The sequence below is a fragment of the Pongo abelii genome, chromosome 2 (assembly GCF_028885655.2).
Source record: "Pongo abelii isolate AG06213 chromosome 2, NHGRI_mPonAbe1-v2.0_pri, whole genome shotgun sequence".
Lineage (NCBI taxonomy): Eukaryota > Metazoa > Chordata > Mammalia > Primates > Hominidae > Pongo > Pongo abelii.
The window spans coordinates 97,026,745-97,046,867 of record NC_085928.1 but is presented as its reverse complement, the minus strand read 5'-3'; the positions used below and the strand labels follow the sequence as shown (position 1 = coordinate 97,046,867).

The 20,123-nt window shown below is 41.5% G+C and overlaps 1 protein-coding gene across 4 annotated transcripts in view; it reads right to left on the bottom strand.

The window, feature by feature from the left end:
* DNAH12 (dynein axonemal heavy chain 12) overlaps positions 1-20,123 on the bottom strand; it is a 269,970-nt gene that overhangs the window by 3,981 nt on the left and 245,866 nt on the right. For 3 of the 4 annotated variants that reach the window (XM_054551999.2, XM_054552000.2, XM_063722056.1), the window contains 5 exons: positions 16,775-16,912; positions 12,970-13,203; positions 11,921-12,109; positions 11,414-11,517; positions 4,026-4,230 (listed from right to left, as the gene is read on the bottom strand). In XM_054551999.2, coding sequence (XP_054407974.1) covers positions 4,026-4,230; positions 11,414-11,517; positions 11,921-12,109; positions 12,970-13,203; positions 16,775-16,912 — 870 coding nt within the window. Of the gene's footprint in view, positions 1-4,025; positions 4,231-11,413; positions 11,518-11,920; positions 12,110-12,969; positions 13,204-16,774; positions 16,913-20,123 lie in introns of those variants that run through there. The other variant, XM_054552001.2, reaches the window with a different exon arrangement.

Genomic DNA, 20,123 nt, shown 5'->3' with positions numbered 1-20,123 from the left:
TGTCTCTGTGTCCACTGCCCTCACTCCAGTTCAGCTATTCATGGTCTTCTTTCTGTACCAGTGCGTGCTGTCTTCTTGCTTCTTCCCTTTCTGCTCAATCTATCCAGAAGAATGCTGCCAGAATATAACTCACTGTGCAGAATTTGGATCAGATGTAGCATCTTGCATCAGTGTAGCATCAGTGACCTACCAAATTGTTCAGTGATGCACCAAATTAAAGCTTAAGCCTCTTGATCTCCTATTCAAGATACTTCACATAAACAAACAAACCAAAAACATAGATACTTCACAATCCAGCCCCAATGTATTTTCAGTTCTATTATATCTCTTTTACTTCTTTCAGGCATCCTGCATTCTAATCTGGACTGGACTAAAGGGACTAGACTATTTGCTGGTCTCTTTGTGCCGGGTGGACATTTGTTGTTTTCCTGCCTATCTTAAAGTGATACCATCCTTCTCAGTCCAAGCTTCTCAGTCCAGGCACATCTGGTGGTAGAACTCCACCTAGCCTTGCAGGGTAGGCTGGTGACTCACACCTGGCCAGTCATACCTCCAGCCTGTGACTGATTCAGAAATGGACATGTGACCCAATCAAAGCCAGAGATGCAGAAACTCTTGCTGGGACTTTTGGAGAAAAGACTCACTCTTAACTCCTCAAAGTTGTGTGGATGTGAGGCCAGAGTTGCTGTTGCTATCTTGCTACCATCAGATGACAGCCTGAGGATGGAGTTTACTCAAAGGGAATGGAGACAACAGATGAAGTGCAAGAAGCCAGGACAAGATATCCGTGTTTGCACCCTGGTCAAATGTTACCTGAAGCCACTTTAGCTCCTGGAGTTTGCAGTTACGTGAGGGAACAAACTTTATTTTTGTTTATGTCAGAATTTTTGTTACTTATAATGGAATTAATCCAAAGTGGTACAGTGCCTTTTATCCCACAAGCTACATAGCGATCTCTTTCCTTTCTTTGCAGTATCTAAACCATTCATTCTTTAAATCCCACTTAAATGCTACCTCATCCATGAAACAATCTCTGCTTTCTTGTGCCATAAGAACTCTCTCCCTTCTTTGCAATCCCAGAGCATTTTACATGTTGGTCTTTTATGGAACATCCCTTACTATAGTGTACTAATTTTCTTTAGATACATGGCTTGTCTCCCTGTAAGCTCTTGGCAGCTTCAGGGCAGGACTTTTGTTGTAATTATCTTTTTACCACAGAACACGCAACAAGGTGCTTTGAATAAAATGAGGTCTCAATTCATATTTATGAAATGAACAGATGAATCAATGAAATGGACTTTGTCTCTGAGCAGGCAATACACTCTGGGAAGAAGCCAGTTTTGCTCTCTAGGAGGAAGAGAACAAACTGCTGCTGGAGATGCTACAACAGTACAAGCTATCAGGTCAAGAAGAGGCAGAGAAAGAGATGAAGTCTGATAAGGGCAAAACCAAGCAGAGCGAGCACCAAGCACAAGAAGGCTGTAAAGACCCACAAGGCAAGCATTCAGAAAACCCACTCGCCCATGGCTTCCTTTATCCCAGGGTGTCATTAGTGTCTGTGGTCAGCTACTTGTACTACCTCTGAATTAGCTACCATTTACTAAGTGCTTAGTACATGCCAGGCACTGTGCTAAGCATTTCATATGCATTGCCTCATTTACTCTATAAAATAACAGTGAGTTGAATATTATTTCTCTCATTTTACAGATGAAGAAACTGGGGTACAGAAAGAAGAGTAACTTGCTAAAAGTCACAAAGATAGGTAAGTGTTAGATCAGGATTTACACTGGGATTTTAGGCAGTGTGCAAAAAGTTTTTTTTAAAAAAAAGGCACGGGAAGGAGAGAATGCGAAGAGGCTATGGACTGAATGTTTGTTTTCCTCCAAAATTCACAGATTGAAACCCTCATCTCCAAGGTGATGGTATTTGGAGATGGAGCCTTTGGGAGGTAATTAGGTCATAAGGGTGGAACCCTCATGATAGGATTAGCACCCTTATAAGAAGAAACAGAAGAGACATTTTTCTCTGTCTTTTTCTCTCATCGTGAACCAGGAGAGCTGTCATCAATAACCTGACCATGACGACATCTTGATCTCAGACTTTCCAGCCTCCAGAGCTGTGAGAAATAAATGTCTGTTCTTTAAGTTATCTAGTATATTTTGCTTTTTTATAGCAGCCTGAACTGACTAAAAAGGAAACCGATAGGGTGAACAGTGAGAGAGAAATGAGGAAAGTGTAGAGTCCTCTAACAACGAGGAAAAGGCCCCAGGTGGGGGAGAACAATTGTTCTGAAAAATGTCTCATTACAGACAATCCACTAGCACATCTTGTTTCCAAATACCTTGCTGTGCCTGTAGCCCGAGCAGCACCACCTCGTTCTGCGTAGCCCCTCTAGTACCACCCTACAAAACTTCCCTCCAGCCCCTGGTTCTTTGCAGATAGCCTCTTCTCTGCTGTGCTGCCCAGTGCACTCTTGCAATGTATTTTCTTACTTTCTCTAATAAATCTGCCTTTCTTTACCTACGACTGTCTTGGTAAATTGTTTTACTGACCATGACGCTGGCCCCAGTCAGTTGCACCCAAGACAGAAATAATAGAAAATTCAGATGACTCATTTGCTTAACTTGTTAACTCTAGGAACCATTAGGAGGTAAAGAAGAGTCCAGGAGAAAGAAAGATAATGAGAACTATAGCTTCTGTAAGGGTAAGAGAACAATGGAGGAAACCCTTTCAATATTCTGTTTTATATTATTCCTTTTGTTAAACATATAATCTACATGAAAAGCTATCAATTGATAAATAATACAAAAGAAAAATGGGCCTACAATATGAATTGACAATACACACACACACCTACACACACCACAAATGGAAAGCACACATACTAAAGAAGCATAGGCTCACTAGTCATTAAAGAAAGTCGAATGGAAACAGCAAGATATGGTTGACCTATCAGATTGGCAAAAATTTTAAAGCGATATAGGAGAAAGTCTGTCTCTCTACATTCTTACAAGCACTGGTTATTTTATGATTAGCTTATACAGTGAAACAAATAAAGCTTTTGTGCAATAAAAAGGCAACTGAACACTGAAAGATCATATACCTTTGTGAATTTCCAAAAAAAAAAATAGTTTTGGGATCCTCCTCACCCCATACTCCTTCATAAATAACAACCATAGAATGGGGGCAGGCAGTGGAGTTGAGAAGGAAATGCAGTGTTCTGTCTGATGTTTGTGCTGGGGGGAGGGCAGAGGGGGCATTCAAAATATTTATCTTTTCCCTGGTTTTCTGAGATAAGAGGCACTGATTTAAAGACAATGGCCAATTATTGATAAACCCAAGCCTCTGGCCTGTAATCCCAGTGATTTGGGAGGCCAAGGTGGGAGGACTGCTTGAGGTCAGGAGTGAGGGACGAGCGTGGAGTACTTGGTGAGACTCCATCTCTACAAAAAGTAAAATTAGCCACGTATGGTGGCACATGCCTGTAGTTCCAGTTATTCAAGAGGATCCCAGGAGTTTGAGATTACAGTGAGCTAAGATCACACCACCGCACTCCAGCCTGGATGACAGAGCAAGACCCTGTCTCAAAAAAAAAAAAAAAAAAAAAATGCAAGCCTCAGGATTTTTGACTTACCATCAGTATTAAAACCACAAGACAACTTTAAACTGTGGTCTTAGAGGACTACAAACTTAGAATCTTGGTCTCAGAAAACCACAAACTTAGAATTTTGAAAAATATAAATGTCACATATTACATTGGTTTGGATGAAGTATAATTTTAATTTTCCACTCAGTACTTTGAAATGTGTATATTTTTCAATATTCTAAAATTTTCATCAGACTATCACAAAGCTACTCATCACATTTCATTCAACTCAGAGACACTCAAGTGACCACAGCCAACAACTAATATCTCCCCAGTTAACCCAAAAAATAAAATTTTACATGTGCCTGTATATTTTACATATTTAGAAATGTATTTTACACACACACACACACACACACACACACACACACACTTTTACCTGTAAAAAGTTCAACCGGGCTAGGAAATCTATGATGTAACTTCCTAGGGGCTTAAGGCTTGGGTATGAACGTTTGGCCCATATTTCTGGAACCTTTCCAACAAGTAAGCTGCCGGAGAGTGCCTCCAATGCAGAATCCATCACAACCACGCCCTTAATAGCTTTTTCAAGGTCCCGTAGAGTGTTACGTATAGTTATAATTAAACTGCAATGAAAGAAACTGTCATCAACATATATGATGATATCAACATACAGTCTTTCCAGAAGAAGAACAGCAGGAATTTCATTCCCAGCTTTATGGGATTGCTTCCCAAAATGTGTCACCTCCCATGTGGTGGTATGTGAGCTAATGTTAAGTGATACATGTATGAACATTTTTCATTTTAATCATTACATACATATTTTAAAATATAGAAAGTAATACAACTAGCATATCAAAATTTTTGCTTTCTGGCTATTTTTGCTTAGGACCTGGCTAATTTAAGCAGAGAATGATTTAAGGAAAAATATTAGGTAAATAATATTTCAGGTGACAGGCAAATATGAAAAAGCTGTAATGATGTCGTGCAATGGCTGAAACTAAGGAAACACTGCATGAAAACATAAATTGTATATTCATTTATACACTTGCAAATACTTTACTTGCACTTAGGCCCAACTTGTTAAGAACACCATAAATATACTTGTAGTGAAAGTTTTTAGGCTAGAAGCCTGAGCAGCTGAGAGATAGTGTGTTATTATATATATATAAATATAACCTTTGTATAAGAAATGCTGAATTAACTAAGGCATCAGGTGTTTTTATATATATATAATATACATATATATATATATATTCTTTTTTTTTTTTGAGACAGAGTTTCACTCTGTTGCCCAGGCTGGAGTGCAGTGGCACGATCTCAGCTCACTGCAACCTCCCCCTCCCAGGTTCAAGCAATTCTCCTGCCTCAGCCTCCTGCATAGCTGAGATTGCAGGCATGCACCACCACACCCAGCTAATTTCTGTATTTTTAGTAGAGAAGGGGTTTCACCATGTTGGCCAGGCTGGTCTCAAACTCCTGACCTCAGGTGATTCACCTGCCTCGGCCTCCCAAAGTGCTGGGATTACGTGAGCCACTGCGCCTGGCCAGGTAGCAGAAAAATGACAAAAGATGTGACTACACATAGGTCTAGCTAATGTTTATTCTGTCTCTAATTCCTAAGAAGAATAGTTAACAGATGGATGAGAAGTTATGATTAATAAATATTTTAAACCAATAATAACAGATCTCTTTTCATCATCATTTTTACATTTTAAAAGATACCCTCTCAGCCGGGCGTGGTGGCTCACGTCTGTAATCCCAACACTTGGAGAGGCTGACGCGGGTGGATCACAAGGTCAGGAAATCGAGACCATCTGGCTAACATGGTGAAACCCCATCTCTACTAAAAATTAGCCAGGCGTGGTGGTGGGCGCCTGTAGTCCCAGCTACTCAGGAGGCTGAATCAGGAGAATGGCGTGAACCCAGGAGGCAGAGCTTGCAGTGAGCCCAGATCTTGCTACTGCACTCCAGCCTGGGCAACAGAGCGAGACACCAGCTCAAAAAAAAAAAAAAAAAAAAAAGATACCCTCTCTTCTGAGACAGAAGATATGGAACTTTTTCTTTCTTTCTTTTTTTTTTTTTGAGACAAGGTCTCACTGTGTAACGCAGGCTGGAGTGCAGTGGCACGATCTCTGCTCACTGCAGCCTCCATCTCCCAGGCTCAAGCGATTCTCCCACCTCGGCCTCCCAAATAGCTGAGACTACAGGCGCCCGCCACCACGCCTGGATAATTTTTAAATTTTTGTTGACGGGGTTTTACCATGTTTCCGAAGCTGGGATTTCAGGGCTCAAGCGATCCTCCTGCCTCGGCCTCATAAAGTGTTGGGATTATAGTATGAGTCACTGAGCCTGGCCAGAACTTTTTAAAAGGGGAAAATTCCAATGAAATGACAGGATTTAATAGTCTTTTCGGCTCAATACCATTGTGTGTTTTTATTGACTTTGGATAGTTGCTGTCAGGCCTCTGAGCCCAAGCTAAGCCATCATATCCCCTGTGACCTGCACGTGTACATCCAGATGGCCTGAAGTAACTGAAGAATCACAAAAGAAGTGAAATTTAAATGGCCTGTTCCTGCCTTAACTGATGACATTCCACCACAAAAGAAGTGAAAATGGCTGGTCCATGCCTTAACTGATGACATTACCTTGTGAAATTTCTTTTCCTGGCTCATCCTGGCTCAAAAACCTCCCCCACTGAGCACCTTGTGACCCCCACTCCTGCCCGCCAGAGAACAACCACCCTTTGACTGTAACTTTCCTTCACCTGCCCAAATCTTATAAAACAGCCCCACCCCTATCTCCCTTCACTGACAAAACCTCTCTTTTCGGACTCAGCCTGCCGCACCCAGGTGATTAAAAGCTTTATTGCTCACACAAAGCCTGTTTGGTAGTCTCTCCACACAGACGCGAGTGAAATTTGGTGCTGTGACTCGGATCAGGGGACCTCCCTTGGGAGATCAATCCCCTGTCCTCCTGCTCTTTGCTCTGTGAGAAAGATCCACCTACGACCTCGGGTCCTCAGACCGACCAGCCCAAGGAATATCTCACCAATTTTAAATCAGGTAAGCAGCCTTTTTTTTACTCTCTTCTCCAGCCTCTCTTACTATCCCTCAACCTCTTTCTCCTTTCAATCTTGGCACCACACTTCAATCTCTCCCTTCTCTCAATTTCAGTTCCTTTCCTTTTCTGGTAGAGACAAAGGAGACGTATTTTATCCGTGAATCCAAAACTCCGGTGCTGGTCACGGACTTGGGAAGACAGTCTTCCCTTGGTGTTTAATCACGCAGGGGATGCCTGCCTGATTATTCACCCACGTTTCAGAGGTGTCTGACCACACAGGGACGCCTGCCTTGGTCCTTCACCCTTAGCGGCAAGTACTGCTTTTCTGGGGGGCAGAACCCCCCGACCCCTTCTCTCCATGTCTCTACCCCTTTTCTGCTTTTCTGGAGGGCAAGAACCCCCCGACCCCTTCTCTCCATGTCTCTACCCCTTCTCCACTTTCCTGGGGGGCAAGCACCCCCCACCCCTTCTCTTCATGTCTCTACTCTCTCTTTTCTCTGGGCTTGCCTCCTTCACTATGGGCAGCCTTCCACCCTCCATTCCTCCTTCTTCTCCTTTAGCCTGTGTTCTCAAGAACTTAAAACCTCTTCAACTCACACCTGACCTAAACCTAAATGCCTTATTTTCTTCTGCAATGCCACTTAACCCCAATACAAACTCGACAGTGGTTCCAAATAGCCAGAAAACGGCACTTTTGATTTTTCCATCCTACAAGAGCTAAATAATTCTCGTTGTAAAATAGGCAAACAGTCTGAGGTGCCTGATGTCCAGGCATTCTTTTACACGTTGTTCCCTCCCTAGTCTCTGTTCCCAATGCGACTCATCCCAAACCCTCCTTCTTTCCCTCCCGCCTGTCCCCTCAGTCCCAACCCCAAGCGTCGCTGAGTCTTTCTAATCTTCCTTTTCTACAGACCCATCAGACCTCTCCCCTCCTCCCCAGGCTGCTCCTCGCCAGGCTGAGCTAGGTCCCAATTCTTCCTCAGCCTCTGCTCCTCCACCCTATAATCTTTCTATCACCTCCCCTCCTCACACCCGGTCCAGCTTAAAGTTTCGTTCTACGACTAGCCCTCCCCAACCTGCTCAGCAATTTCCTCTTAAAAAGGTGGCTGGAGCTAAAGGCATAGTCAAGGTTAATGCTCCTTTTTCTTTATCCCACTTCTCCCAAATCAGTTAGTGTTTAGGCTCTTTTTCATCAAATATGAAAAACCTAGCCAGTTCATGGCCCGTTTGGCAGCAACCCTGAGATGCTTTACAGCCCTAGACCCTAAAATGTCAAAAGGCCGTCTTATTCTCAATATACATTTTATTACCCAATCCGCTCCCGACTTTAAATAAAGCTCCAAAAATTAAATTCTGGCCCTCAAACCCCACAGCAGGACTTAATTAACCTCGCCTTCAAGGTGTACGATAATAGAAAAAAGTTGCAATTCCTTGCCTCCACTGTGAGACAAATCCCAGCCACATCTCCAGCACACAAGAACTTCAAAACGCCTGAACCGCAGCGGCCAGGCATTCCTCCAGAACCTCCTCCCCCAGGAGCTTGTTACAAGTGCTGGAAATCTTGCCACTGTGCCAAGGAATGCCCGCAGCCCAGGATTCCTCCTAAGCCACGTCCCATCTGTGCAGGACCCCACTGGAAATTGGACTGTTCAACTCACCTGGCAGCCACTCCCAGAGCCCCTGGAACTCTGGCCCAAGGCTCTCTGACTGACTCCTTCCCAGATCTTCTCAGCTTAGCAGCTGAAGACTGACACTGCCCGATCGCCTCAGAAGCCCCTAAACCATCATGGACGCCAAGCTTCGGGTAACTCTCACAGTGGAAGGTAAGTCCGTCCCCTTCTTAATCAATATGGAGGCTACCCACTCCACATTACCTTCTTTTCAAGGGCCTGTTTCCCTTGCCTCCATAACTATTGTGGGTATTGACGGCCAGGCTTCTAAACCTCTTAAAACTCCCCAACTCTGGTGCCAACTTAGACAATACTCTTTTAAGCACTCCTTTTTAGTTATCCCCACCTGCCCAGTTCCCTTATTAGGCTGAGACACTTTAACTAAATTATCTGCTTCCCTGACTATTCCTGGGCTACAGCCACACCTCACTGACACCTTTTCCCCCAGTTCAAAGCCTCCTTCACATCCTCCCCTTGTATCTCCTGCTTAACCCACAAGTATAAGACACCTCTACTCCCTCCTTAGCGACCGATCATGCACCCCTTACCATCCCATTTAAACCCAATCACCCTTACCCTGCTTAATGCCAATATCCCATACCACAGCATGCTTTAAGAGGATTAAAGTCTGTTATCACTCGCCTGCCACAGCATGGCCTTTTAAAGCCTATAAACTCCCCTTACAGTTCCTCCATTTTACCTGTCCTAAAACCAGACAAGGCTTACAGGTTAGTTCAGGATCTGCGCCTTATCAACCAAATTGTTTTGCCTATCCACCCCATGGTGCCAAACCCATATGCTCTCCTATCCTCAATACCTCCCTACACAACCCATTATTCTGTTCTGGATCTCAAACATGCTTTCTTTACTATTCCTTTGCACCCTTCATCCCAGCCTCTCTTTGCTTTCACTTGGACTGACTCTGACACCCACCAGGCTCAGCAAATTATCTGGGCTATACTAGCACAGGGCTTCACAGACAGCGCCCATTACTTCAGTCAAGCCCAAATTTCTTCCTCATCTGTTACCTATCTCGGCATAATTCTCATAAAAACACATGTTCTCTCCCTGCCAATTGTGTCCAGCTGATCTCTCAAACCCCAGCACCTTCTACAAAACAACAACTCCTTTCCTTCCTGGGCATGGTTAGATACTTTCAACTTCAGATACCTGGTTTTGCCATAAAACATATAAACTCACAAAAGGAAACCTAGCTGACCCCATAGATCCTAAATCCTTTCCCCACTCCTCTTTCCATTCCTCGAAGACAGCTTTAGAGACTGCCCCCACCCTAGCTCTCCCTGACTCATCCCAACCCTTTTCATTACCCACAGCCCAAGTACGGGGCTGTGCAGTTGGAATTCTTACATAAGAACCGGGACTGCACCCTGTAGCCTTTTTATCCAAACAACTTGACCTTACTGTTTTGCCTAGCCCTCAAGTCTGCGTGCGGCAGCTGCCACCACCCTAATACTTTTAGAGGCCCTTAAAATCACAAACTATGCTCAACTCACTCTCTACAGTTCTCATAACTTCCAAAATCTATTTTCTTCCTCACACCTGACACATATACTTTCTGCTCCCCAGCTCCTTCAGCTGTACTCACTCTTTGTTGAGTCTCCCACAATTACCATTGTTCCTGGCCCGGACTTCAATCCGGCCTCCCACATTATTCCTGATACCACACCTGACCCCCATGACTGTATCTCTCTGATCCACCTGACATTCACCCCATTTCCCCATATTTCCTTCTTTCCTGTTCCTCACCCTGATCACACTTGGTTTACTGATGGCAGTTCCACCAGGCCTAATCGCCACACACCAGCAAAGGCAGGCTATGCTATAGTACAAGCCACTAACCCGCCTCTTAGAACCTCTCATTTCCTTTCCATCGTGGAACTCTATCCTCAAGGAAATAACTTCTCAATGTTCCATCTGCTATTCTACTACTTCTCAGGGATTATTCAGGCCCCCTCCCTTCCCTACACATCAAGCTCAGGGATTTGCCCCAGCCCAGGACTGGCAAATTGGCTTTACTTGACATGCCCTGAGTCAGGAAACTAAAATACCTCTTGGTCTGAGTAGACACTTTGGATAGGTAGAGGCCTTTCCCACAGGGTCTAAGAAGGCCACCACGGTCACTTCTTCCCTTCTGTCAGACATAATTCCTCCGTTTGGCCTTCCCACCTCTATACAGTCCTATAATGGACCGGCCTTTATTAGTCAAATCACCCAAGCAGTTTCTCAGGCTCTTAGTATTCAGTGAACTAATGGTCTTTTAAAAACACACCTCACCAAGCTCAGCCACCAACTTAAAAAGGACTGGACAATACTTTTACCACTTGCCCTTCTCAGAATTCAGGCCTGTCCTCAGAATGCTACAAGGTACAGCCCATTTAAGCTCCTGTATAGACGCTCCTTTTTATTAGGCCCCAGTCTCATTCCAGACACCAGACCAACTTGGACTGCACCCCAAAAAACTTGTCATCCCTACTATCTTCTATCTAGTCATACTCCTATTCACCGTTCTCAACTACTCATAAATGCCCTGCTCTTGTTTACACTGCCGGTTTACACTGTTTCTCCAAGCCATCACAGCTGATATCTCCTGGTGCTATCCCCAAACCGCCACTCTTAACTCTTAAAGTAAATAAATAATCTTTGCTGGCAAGGCTATGCTGAACCTCCTCAGGCACTCTCTAATTAGATGTCCTAGGTCCTCCCAATTCTTAGTCCTTTAATACCTGTTTTTCTCCTTCTCTTATTCCATTTAGTTTTTTAATTCACACAAAACCATATCCAGGCCATCACCAATAATTCTATAAGACAAATGTTTCTTCTAACAACCCTACAATATCACCCCTTACCACAAAATCTTTCTTCAGCTTAATCTCTCCCACTCTAGGTTCCCACGCCGCCCCAATCCCGCTTGAAGCAGCCCTGAGAAACATCACCTATTATCTCTTCATACCACCCTCAAAATTTTCGCTGCCCCAACACTTCAACACTATTTTATTTTTCTTATTAATATAAGAAGACAGTTGCCTTCTGAATCACTAGGGATATAGATCCTTACTTGTTAAATCTTTCCATTTCTTGTACTAACACAGTATTCATGCTTTCTTCATATCTCACAGGATACTTCTGTAGTGCCATTTCAATGTCGAAATCACTAGGGAGCTTTTTAAAAGAATAGATTTTGAAGATCACAAATTATTCTCAGAATGGATAATTAGCTTAATTCAGCCATTATATAATAATAGCTAATACTAGGGTGTATATGTACATTAGCTCATAACGTACATTAATGTATATAAGTCATATGTACATTAGCACAGTTACTAAGAACTTACTATATGCCAGGCATTTTATAAGCCACTTTAAATTCATGATCTCTTTAATGTTCTCAAAAAACTTAAAAAAACTGGTAGTATTATCACCATTTAACAGATCTGGAGACTAATGCTTAGAGAGGCAAAGTTCTTGCTCAAGATCATAATGCTAGTACATGGAGTTTTCAGATTGTCATTTCAGTATCATTTTTATTTATATTATAAGTAACATATTTTAAGCTAAACATTACCTTGTTGAGGATATCTTTGGTAATTTCTAACAGAATCTGATCAGTACTTCCTGAGGCTCCTGTCTGTTTGGAGCCTCCCTGGGTGAGGAGCAAGGACTCAAAGAGGGTTTTTGTTTGTTGAAGATCCTTGGAGATGTCAACGTTTTCATGTAATCCAAATATCTCAGGGTGTTGAGTAAATGGAAGTTTCTACCAGAAAACAAATTAAGCATGCATCATATTTTCCCTGGATACTGAAAGGGATGATCAGGATATGCTACTCCAAAATATGCTACTTTGGCACAGGGGTTATGTGAGTTGAAGGCAATTAATAATCAACAGATACAGAAAGAGGTCTCTGCCCTCCCCTTATCTGTCTAAAAGTAGGGCATCAATTTCCATTTTTGACTTGTGGCATACATTTCTTCTTTCTTGTACCAGGATGAAGAGAATGACCCTTCTCACTGGAGACAGAACTGGCACTGAGATGAGTCTGTATAAATAGACCCCACTCAAAATAATCCTTATCTTCCACTAGTTTCCCCCATATATTTCCTAATCACTTTCCACAATGTATTGCCCCTAGAACTCTAAACCTCCTTTCCTTTATCTAGTCATGTCTCTCTACAATTTATCACCCTCTGTTAAAATGGTAAATGCCCAAGTACAACTGCATCATTTGGTTTTCACTCCTTTTCTGCAAAGCTCATGTGCACAGAAAAATGTTAATATCCATACAAACTATACTGCCTCTTCTCCTGCTAATTTGTTTTTTGTTAGTTTGATTGGCAGGCCCCTGGCACTGAACATAAGAGGGTAAAGTTTTTCCTTTCCTACAATACATGAATTCATAAGGCAGACATGTGCAGACCAAAAAAGGGTTAAAAACCAATATCAAATAACAGAATACTCAAACTTTTCTAATTTTCAGTAATTACTAGAAAAAGTTTATTAAAAGTTGATTAAAACCATAATATTTGTCTAAACCTATACATTAGAGAAGAACATTCACCATTTGCTGTTAGAAAAATCACACATTAATCTAACCTTATTTTTGGTGACATCATTACCTTAATGAATTCAATGTAGTCCTCATAAGTGCCTTTAGGAGGTGCAAAATAGTTTCCACTGGGAGAAAACTTATAATGAGGGTTTTCAACTATGTACAGATTATAAAAGTCAGCCAGCATGGTTAATAGGAGACGTCTGTCCCAATCGTCTGTCACTCTTCCTCCATAATTACACTCCCCAGTCAGGTAAGATATAGCTTCAAATGGAATTGTATCATATTCATTGATAAATAACTGAAGCAAAGGAAAAATGAAACAAGAAAAACCTTAAAGTATTTCACTTCATTTCCATTTTAAGTATGTATCTTTCTATCTAGAAAGGGGGTTAAAAGAATTATCATCATGAGTTGTCTTTCGGTAGCTGAGATTGTTAGTTTTTTTTTGGACAGAGTCTCGCTCTGTCGCCCAGGCTGGAGTGCAGTGGCATGATTTCAGCTCACTGCAACCTCCGCCGCCCAGGTTCAAGTGATTCTCCTGACTCCACCTCCCAGGTAGCTGGGATTACAGGAGTGTGCCACCATGCCCAGCTATTTTTTTCTATTTTTAGTAGAGACAGGGTTTCACCATGTTGGCCAGACTGGTCTTGAACTCCTGACCTCAGGTGATCCACCCAACTCAGCCTCCCAAAGTGCTGGGATTACAGGCGTGAGCCACCGCACCTGGCTGATAGTATTTTATCTTAAATTGCTTGTCTGTGTCTCTAATTTTTTCTGAAATAAAGACATATTGCTTCTGTAATGAGAAAAACATTTAATAAAAAAAGATGACATGGAAATTACCAAGTATTTTTCATATGAATTTGGATAAACCTTGTTTTATGGCACTAGCTATCAACTGGGGTTAATTTTGTCCCCCAGGTTACATTTGGCAATGTCTGGAGATAACTTAGATGGTCACAACTGTGGTGGGGGCTGGGGTGTTACTGGCATCTATTGGGTAGAAGTCTGGGCTGCTGCTAGACAATACACAGGAGAGCTGCCCACAGCAAAGAACTATCTGGCCCAAAATGCCAATCATGCCAAGGCTGAGAACCAGGTGCCTGGTTTAGGACACTTTTCACCATGTGATTAAAAACAAAGCAATTTCAAACTTTAGTGCAACAGCATAAATCACACACTATGACACAGTTCCACTGGCAAACAATACATATCATTTCTAGTTTCCTTATTATTGTTGTAGTAATAGTAATAAAAACTATCATTTGCATAGTTTTTATATTGTCTTATTCACCTCTCAATAACTCTGCAGAGTAGGAAACAGTCTGGTAAATGCGAAGTAATACGAAGGCCTGAATTTATTTCTTCCAGTTCAAGATCCCATACTTGTTCTAATATACAGGAATTTTTGATAGTATGTGTATTGGGATGGTATAAGTTGTGGGTTGAGAGCTTTTCCTGCCCCTGAAGTTTACTTAATAGTAATTATGCACAGTTGAGAAAGAAATAATTCTAAATTTTCTAGAACCAAGTTGAAAGAAGGCTTAATCCTTTAAGACTCCCACGTTTTGAAGCGGAAGAGAAGCGTTAAGAGATATGAAAGGGGACTGAGAAAGAGGGAAGGTCGTCGTTTTGGGAAATGAATTATTTGCAAAAAGAGGAAAGTTTTTCCCTGTCTCTTCTTTGGGGGAGGGGAAGGGTGTGTTCAACTGGGTTCCTTCCCCTCCCAAAGCTGAAGGAAGAGACTTCACGAGAATTTAATGTTAAATTTGTGGCATATGCAAGAAGTGGAGACCAACAGCTCATTCTCTGGCTGTCTATCCACTTAGCCATCAGTTTTCTGATTTGCCTTTTGGAGAGAGGCAGCCTGCTCATACCAGGTGAAGATGGCTTAAGGATTAATCCTCAATCATCTTTCCAGTTTCTGAAGAAATGAAACATGGATCCAGCCAATGCTGGCAGTTTCCAATGTTGGGGCTAGAAAGGTTGATGACATCAGAGGCTGTAGGCTGGCGCTTGGCCAGAAGATGATTGATTATATGCAGTATGATGGTTTTGGCAAAATATTCTCCAAGCTTAGGCTGTACCAACTAAATTGGTCTCAAAAACCAATGTTTAAAATCAATGTCATTTCATCATGCAGTTACAATTCCATAGGCACCAATCTCAACAACTGTTACAAGGATTTTCAAACGGACATATTTATTCCAGTTAAGGTTTCTGCCCTGATATTTTTTAAAGACTCGATAAAATATCAACTATTTCTATACAAATTATGTGTTAACAATTTTTATTTTAAAGGTTGATGTAGATATGATTAAATGCTTATAGCCTTCCAAAAACCTATCTGACTGAAATCTAATAGCACCAATTAATTAGACTTTATCAATGCTTCTCTTTTCCCTTCATTAGGTCCTATTTCAAAAAGGCCCCTCAGAACAGCAAAAGAGTAGAAAAATATTAATATTCTGTGCTTGTGTGAAAGGCCAGCTACTCATTTTCCCAAGCTCCCTTACAGCTAAAGCCTACGCCTGTGACCTGGGCTTGGCTACTCAGATGCATCCACCTTAAACTAAGTAGGGGATTAATGTACAGAGAAGCAAGAACAGGCCAGCTATGGTGGCTCATGCCTATAACCCAGCTTGAGACCAGGAGTTTGACACCAGCCTGAGCAATGTAGCAAGACCCTGTCTCTAAAAAATACGTTTAAAAAAAAACAAAAACAAACTTACAAGGGGCCGGGCATAGTGGCTTACACCTGTAATCTCAGCAGTTTGGGAGGCTGAGGCAGGTGGATTGCCTGAGCTCAGGAGTTTGAGACAAGCCTGGGCAACATGATAAAACCCCATTTCTACTAAAAAATACAAAAAGTTAGCCAAGCACGGTGGCATACAACTGTAGTCTCAGCTACTTGGGAGGCTGAGGCATAAGAATCGCTTGAACTGGGAGGCACAGGTTGCAGTAAGCGGAGATCATGCCACTGCACTCCAGCCTGGGTGACAGAGTGCAACTCTGTCTCCAAACAAACTTATCTGGGCATGGTGGCATGTGCCTGTAGTCCCAGTTACTCCAGAGGCTGAGGCAGGAGGATTGCTTGAGCCCAGGAGTTCAAGGCTGTAGTGAGCTATGATTGCATCACTGCACTCTAGCCTGGGCAACACAGCGAGACCCCATCTCAAAAAAAAAATTAGTAACAGCAAAGAATCTCTTTGAATGTGGTCATGACAGCAGAGGCCTGAAGTAGACTAGAGTCTATGTGGCAGCCATACAAGCTCTGGGGTCTAATATTCAACAAGGGTAGAGATGCTGCCTTATCAGACACAGAGTGATTTTGGATTTGACTCTGGATGCCTCTTCTCTGAGCTTGGCTCTCCAGCTCTGTTGGTGATACTTTCAGCTACCCTATATCCTTTCAATAAATTATTTTTCTGCTGAAAGTAGACAAGCTGTTTCTGTTGATTGATAGAGCTAAGCTGTAGACTTGACCAAGTGGAGGAAAGTAGAGGATAGTGGGGACATATGTTAAGCCAACACTGACGATGGCACTGCACAAAGACAAAGAACCAGGGTCCTCGATGACAACACTGTGATGTTGCTGAATCAACCAAACCCAGAGTGTGTCCTTCTGCACCTCTTTATTATGTGAGTAATGAGTTTCATTGTGGTTGAAGCCAGTTTGAATCAGATTTCCCATTACTTGCAGCACAAAGAATCCAGATGGAGATAGTGCTTCATAAGCCATAGTTATTACCATCTACCCACCTGTTAGTGGTGTTGGGAGAAGTGAATCAGTTATTCCAAGCAAAAGACTTGCCTAGGGCCTGATAAATAGTGATCCTTCATGAATGTTAATTTCTTGTTAATTTTACCTGCAGTTGTAGGATACTGATGCGCAAGTCAGATTCATTAAATCCATATGGAATATTCCAACCAAGAGGACCAAATTTCTTTCTCTCTTGCACAAGGGCATGAAAAAAACAAACTCCAAACAGTAACTTCTCCCAGGCCTTTAATATAAAAAGTACACAACAAGAAAAAAATTCCGGTCAGATTCCATCAGTAAAATGAGAGGAATAGATAAATGATCTTTCTCACAAGATTCTGTGATCACGTATCTCTACAAACTTCTATTTTAAAAAAACCTATCTAAAATAATACTTACTATAAATAGTATTCATCTTATGATTTAATTCAAATCTCCAAAGCTGGACAAACCATAGTAATATTAAACCTTGTTAAAATGCAAAAATGTTATCATCTTACCAAAGTATTGACCAATAATACTTTGGTATTACTCATAGAGATATACAACTTCAAGACTTAAATGTTATTCTGTAAACTTGTTGGCATATCCTTGAGACTGTAAGTGCAGGGGAATGATTAACCATTATGATATGAATAAATCCCAATATGTCATTCATGACTTTGTGACTTTCCATTTGAAAATCATTTTTGAAACCATTGTTTATTTGATCTGCTTTGTGGCATCCTCATGTCTGTGACATGCATGTCGTGTGGGCTTCTCAAGAAATCTGTGTCAGTGTTCCAGAGGATGGTCGCCCAACTCTTTAAGGTCCCCCCAAGTAAATTTCAAGTATGATACACAGCATGTATTTTAATTTGGAACATTTCAAACATAGCTCCAAATCCAGTGAAAATCCATCCAGCTATTTTCATATAATGCAGTAGTAGACATTATTCTTCAATATTAAAATGCAAGTACACTATGCTTTACTGAGTAGATCCATTTTTGAAATGTTGTAAGTACATCAAAGCATATTTTAAACATACTAGATGAATGCTGTGGTGAAACATTTCATAGGGGAAGAACCTTTAGCAATAAGAACAATGATCTAATTTACATATATTTTCTACATATTTTTAAATAGTGGGTTTTCTTAAGGCAGGAACCATCCTTAAAATTCTGGAAAACTGAATGATTGCATTTGTTTCTGTCTTTGGACTTTATCTAGACTGGGTTCCTCCAAAAGCAGACCTTGAGAGAAAGATGCAGGTGAAGGTGGGTGTATGTGAGAAGTGATCCCAGGAAGCAGGAAAGGAGTAGGGAAAGGGAGGCAGAGAAAGAGGAAAAGTATCAGGAAGAATTATGGAAGTTGTTGCTGTGATGAGGACTCAGTTCTGCTGGGACAAGTGGTCTCAGAATAGTTGAAGGTTGCCCCTGGGGTTGATAATTTCTCCACATTTCTGGTCTATGCTTGTGTGTCTACAGGCCAAGAAGGCTCCTGTTGCATCAGAGAACTCTTGAGGAAAGAAAACAGAAAGATGCATACTTGAGATAAGGTGCTGTAGCCTATGAAGAGTCTGAACTCACCAAGAACTATCTTCTACAATTGTGGCTGAAATTAGATATGGACCGAAGAGCTGTGACAAAGGACATCAGAGTAGTTTGCCACAGTCCTGTTATCTAGATATTTTAAAAACTAGATATTATTTAAAAAACTTTCAAACATTAAAACATACTTTCTTAAAAAATAACCCCTTCCCCCCTTTTTTTTTTTTTTTTTGCTTGTTTTTGACTAAGCCAAGGGGGCAGTAGGATGCTGCCTTCTCTGCCTAAAGATGACACCACTGACCTGCCATCAGTGAGGGTATGCATTTTAGTTTGTTTTCTATGACATGATGCTGTTTTGTGTTGACTCATTCAAACTCCCTAGCAAGGCATGTAAAGACTTCCAGTCTTGACCTAATATTCCTTCCCGTTCTTATTTCCTACCAGTTTAGCCAAAATGAGGTCCTTATTGCTCTTTCAACAACCTTGTCATAATAGTTGTACATATTAAATATACCTCTTGTGCCTACTTCAAATATCACTTCTTCCATGAAGCTTTTTTTCAACTCAGCCAAGCAGAGTTAATCACACACAAATGGAAAGAGTCAGATGTCCTGGGTACCAAATCCCACCTCCAACACTGGGCTGAGCTGTATGACTTATATCGTTTGGCTCTGTGTCCCCACCTAAATCTCAGCTCAATTTGTAATCCCCACTTTTCAAGGGAGGGACCTATAATCCCTGCGTGTTGAGGGAGGGAGGTGACTCAATCATGGGGGCAGTTTCCCCCATACTGTTCTTGTGATAGTGAGTTCTCACGAGATCCGATGGTTTTATAAGCGTTTGGAAGTTCTTCCTTCACTGTTCTCTCTCCTGCTGCCTTGTGAAGAAGGTGCTTGCTTCCCCTTCACCTTCCACCATGATTGTAAGTTTCCTGAGGCTTCCCCAGCCATGTGGAATTGTAAGTCAATTAAACCTCTTTCCTTTATAAATTACCCAGTCTCGGGTATTTCTTTATAGCAGTGTAAGAACGGACTAATTCAATGACCTCAATAATTTATTTAATTCATTTGAACCTCAGTTTCCTTATTTAACAAACAGAGGTGTGCAAATGATACCTATATTAGAGGACTGTTGCAAGGCTTATATATTTAAACTAACTGAAATCTGCTGGTGGTCAATAAATGTTTGCCCCTTTCCTCCCTTCCTTTCTTTGTCCTCCCTTAGTTCATAACACTATCATGGCTGTTGTGCTCAGTGGTTGCTAACTTAGTTGAACATGCAAATTTGTTTGTTTACATCATATGTTTTAATAATTTTCATTTTGTGGTAAAACATTTAACATGAAATCTACCATCTTAAATTTTTAAGTGTACAATACAGTATTGTTAACTATAAGGACAATGTTGTACAGCTAATCTCCAGAATTTATTCACCTTGCATAATTGAGACACTATTCCCATTAATAAGCAACTCCCTATTTCCCCCTCCCACAGCCCCAGGTAACCACCTTCTGATTCTATGAGTTTGCCTATTTTTGATACCCTATATAAGTGGAATCATACAGCATTTCTCTTTCTGTGACTGGCTTAGTTCACTTAGGATAATGTCTTCAAGGTTTATCCATGTTGTCATATATGGCAGTATTTTCTTCTTTTTAAGGCTGAATAATATTCTACAAATGGGCATTTAGGATGCTTCCACATATTGGCTATTGTGAATAGTGCTGCAACTAACATTGGCCTGCTAATATCTCTTAAAGATCCAGATTTCAATTTTTTTTGGATACTCAGAAGTGAGACTGCTGGATCAAATGCTCTGTTTTTAATTTTTGAGAGTCTCCATACTGTTTTCCTTAATGGCTGCACCACTTTGCATTACCACCAACAGTGTACGAGGGCTCCAATTTTGTCCTTGCTAATACATGC